Raw genomic sequence first — 3,989 nt, 5'->3', positions numbered from 1 at the left:
ACTCAGACTCTGGGTTCTGCATGACACTTGTTCCAGCAACTTCTGAGGTATCTCGGAGCACGTGTAAATTAGTTTGAAATGATGCTGGCATTGCTGTATCCCCACTTTGACTAGAATCCTTCTGATGAGAACTAATTAAAATGTTTTTTAAAACCTGAATGTTGAAAACTGACGCCTACAACGATCTTGTGCACAAACTAACTTAAACCTGGTGCTAGGATAAAAACTGTGATCAAGTCTTAGATGAGAGATCAAGGACTGGCAGGGATCATGCACAGCCTGACAAATGAAACACTTAAACATTTAAGTACTTCAGTTGAAAACTTTAGTACGAAACTCACGAACTCTGGGAGACTCATTTGTTGTTGCTACATCAATATTGTAGACTGTTGTTTGCATGAAGGTGAAGAGCTGGCCCAGGTACTCATCGTATGACAGGTTGAACACGTAGTGGGATTTAAACAGTTCATCAAATGCACCCAAAGAGCTAGTGGCTTGGCATGGGATGAGCTGTTTGTCCACAACAATGTAGAAGGTGTCAATCCTGTTCCTGGTTCGACCAACAGCAAGGATGTATGGTTGTCTGCCATCTCTTCCGCAAAGATGTTCATCCAAGCTGCAGCATGACTGAAAACAGAAAGATAACACCTTACACTGTCAGGTTTTAACTGCTCACTTGGATCTGTACACCAGAAACACGTGAATTGTTAAACAAGCCACGACAAAGTGAGTGTGTGTGTGTGTGTGTGTGTGTGTGGAATTAATACACATAAAATACTAGCTAATTGGATTAAAAAACATACCTTGTGAAAGTGCAACATTTTGTCCACTGCATCACTGGGGCTTATCTGGGTCCTCTTCCATCCAGCTGTGGGTGGCAGGAGATGGAGAAGGAGCAGCAGAGAAGCCATATGACTGTCCCAGGCTATCAGGAGGAAATGGGGTGAAACAAGCCATATTAAGTTAGAACGCACAAAGTAACAAGTATTTGTTGTTAGGAATAAAAATCAATCAATCATGTCAATTAGCTTACCGGTGTCATCGTTCTCTGCCAGTTTCTCAGCAGCTTTTAGAAGTCGGCACAGCTCAACTGACTGAGTTAGGTGTTTGGCCTCATTGATGACCTTGGGCCTGAATGTTGTGTCCCACTTCTCAAGCATCTTGGAGGCCGTTTCAGGTCCAAACAACAGAAGGAAGTCTTGATTCAGCTGTTGATCATATAAGCATGTAAATAAACAAGATTCAAAAAGGTCAGAGAATTGTACTTACATTCAAGCAACAAAACAGTGAAGTGTAAATAAATGAAATGGACAACTCACCAGCCCTTTGACATCTAAAAACCATGGAAATGTTTTAAAGACATCTGTGGTTCTCTGTGGGTAATGCACTAGGTCTTGGCGATATTGAAAGGTCATCTTCATCTTCTGAAACACACTTGCTTCATCCTGAGAGTGAATGAGAAATGATATGGCTTCTCTGCAGGCATCTCCATCAAGCTGCTCAAGCAAAGTGGCAGCCAGTCTTCTGCGCTTTGGTCCTTGTGCTTGAGCCACTGTAGCTGTCTTAGCTGGTCTTTTTACTGTATTCCTGGACATAGTCTTAAGGCACCATGCTAAATATCCAGTGCCTTTCTCCGCATCATAGAAGTGCTCCTGTTAAGATATTTATAAAACATCATTACGAAAGTCTTTTTTGTATCCTAATGACAATCTTTACAGCAGAGGGGAACTTTGTAGCAGTAATTGAAACTGTAACTCAAGTCTCAACTATTTTGTTAGACTTATGTGGTGTCAATTATTTTTTACAAATACAAGAAGGTAGGAATGTCAACACTATTTTGATAAGTATCTGTGATCAGCCATCATTTGACCTAAAATCCCAAAACCACTGTCAATAAAATCCGTGTGTTTTCTGGAAGTAATCTTTTTTTTTTTTTTTAAACATACACACATACAACACACAACTTACATAGCCCTTTGGAGAAAAGGGATCCTTTAGTAAAGGGAAGAGTGTTGTAATTCCCAGGGCATACTTTTCCTTGTGTTTACGGGAAGGCATCCTCCTTTAGAAACAACACTTCAAGTCAGTCACCCACTTGCTATGTTTTCAATGCAATGTATTTTGAAAATCCACTATAATATATCTTAATACAATGTTTTCAATCTAACAATTCACTTAACACTCACCCATGGCTTTCAGTCATATGGCTAGCCAATATGTTGACAAGCTGTCTCCAGGTGCGGTGAGTGAGTGACTTTTCTGCCTTGTACTCTTCGATGACATCCTCACCCCCAGGTTTGCAAAGCAAGGCATTATATACCATCTATTCATGAGAGAAAATAAAGTTTTCTGTGTATAAATCCATCTTTCAGGATAACATCATTTTAACAATGTACCACAAGATAAAGAGTAAATGTTAGGTTCACTGAATGTAGGACCACAAGATGCAGACTGCGGACACTGAATCAGATGAGAATAACAAATTTATTGTGGATAGAACCAGAAAGGGGGCTGAGGGTCGATGTGGATCCAGGCTGTGGAGATTCCAGTGGGTGGGTAGCTGAAGCGGAGCTGGTTGACGAGAGGAATGGAGCCAGAAAGCGGGATACGGGAACTAGAGACCGGAGAATACAGGTTAGAGCCAAAATCACAAAACATCTACTAAGTAGTCGGACAGTAGTCAAATGTTTACCACGGTTGGGTAACGGAGGATCTGGCGATGAGTGGAAGAATGAGCTGGTCTTTTATCCTGCAGCAGTGTAGGTGGCTTGATTATGAGATGAGGAGCAGGTGAGTGATTGCAATGGTAGTACAGCTGATTCCAGTTGACCTCTGGCACCGCCCCAGCTCCAGACAGAGACACCCACAACAGGAGAAAGGAAAAGCATAGGAAAACATAGAAAAAACAGAACACAGGACCGTGACAGTAAAAGTTAAAATCACTGGATCAGGAGGGTTTTTACACACAAAAATGGATCAGCAATTTCAGCAAAACAAAAAATTCTAACCAATTGTTTAGCTGATAATGCAACTGCAATATGATTTGGGAAAAAGCAATGTTGTTTCTTATCTGCCTTAGATTACTAAGTACAGAGCTATTAGCCAAACCTATTCATTCTAAATGTCACAAATACTCTGACGAGAAACTGATTTAGTATGACACTTTATGATGATCAACAATGTGAATTACATCTGCTGCCCTTCAGTACCTCTTTTGCAGCCTCTGACTCAGAAACCTCTGTGGTAGGCCTGGGTATGACTTGGCTGGATGTACGTCTGCCTATGGGAGTCCCATGTTCTATTCTACTGGAGTCGTCATTGTCACTTGAAGAAAGTGATGTGTTGGTATCCGTGAGGGAGGTTGATGTGGAATGATCTAAAGGAGAGAAGTCTAAAAGAAATAACAGAACTGTGACATGCCTGAAATGTAGCATTTGGTGCTTTCCCAGACACAGGTTAAAAATCATCATCAAATCAAACCTGATCCCACATTTCCAAACTGTTTTTGCAATTAGATACAGATCTTTCTTTAAAATGTAATTTTTGATAATGTTATTTGTTATAGTAGCCAAGGCAGAAACATGACATCTCAAATGATATTTGTGAAGCAGAAAAACCCTGAACATTGATTACAACTAATTTTATACCTAGACATACCTTCCTCTGAAATTCCATCTTGTGTTGTTGGACTTGGACCAGGATCAAGCTGTATCTCAAGAATGATGTTTTCCTCCAGTGTCTGAGCTGGGTAGTTAGGGTTAATAGATTTCATGTGATCAGAATCAGGTTACAAAAAATAACTACACTTTCAAATATGATAAGAAGAAAATACAGTTAGATTATAAAGCAACACTTAAATCTTTAAAACACAGCTATTGTCAAGACATGAAATAGTATATAGACTTATGCCAGAGATTCTTTTTACCTGATTGGTTGATGATCATGTTCCAATGAATAAAAGTAAGACACTCCCACTTTTTACTGATGAT

General features: G+C 39.9%; 1 protein-coding gene across 1 annotated transcript; it reads right to left on the bottom strand.

Annotated features, from left to right (window-relative positions):
- Positions 1–312: 312 nt before the first annotated feature.
- LOC111236370 lies at positions 313–3,772 on the bottom strand. The gene is made up of 7 exons (XM_022765072.1): positions 3,658–3,772; positions 3,210–3,391; positions 2,187–2,323; positions 1,969–2,062; positions 1,034–1,208; positions 804–868; positions 313–627 (listed from the first exon to the last, which is right to left on the bottom strand). Exons 1-7 carry the CDS (start codon positions 3,770–3,772, stop codon positions 313–315), a joined length of 1,083 nt encoding a protein of 360 aa, XP_022620793.1.
- Between the last annotated feature and the right edge of the window lie 217 nt (positions 3,773–3,989).

This window comes from Seriola dumerili, unplaced genomic scaffold (genome assembly GCF_002260705.1).
Source record: "Seriola dumerili isolate Sdu_G_001 unplaced genomic scaffold, Sdu_1.0 BDQW01000627.1, whole genome shotgun sequence".
NCBI lineage: Eukaryota > Metazoa > Chordata > Actinopteri > Carangiformes > Carangidae > Seriola > Seriola dumerili.
Note: the sequence above shows the minus strand (reverse complement) of the source record. Positions and strands in the feature narration are given on the sequence as shown.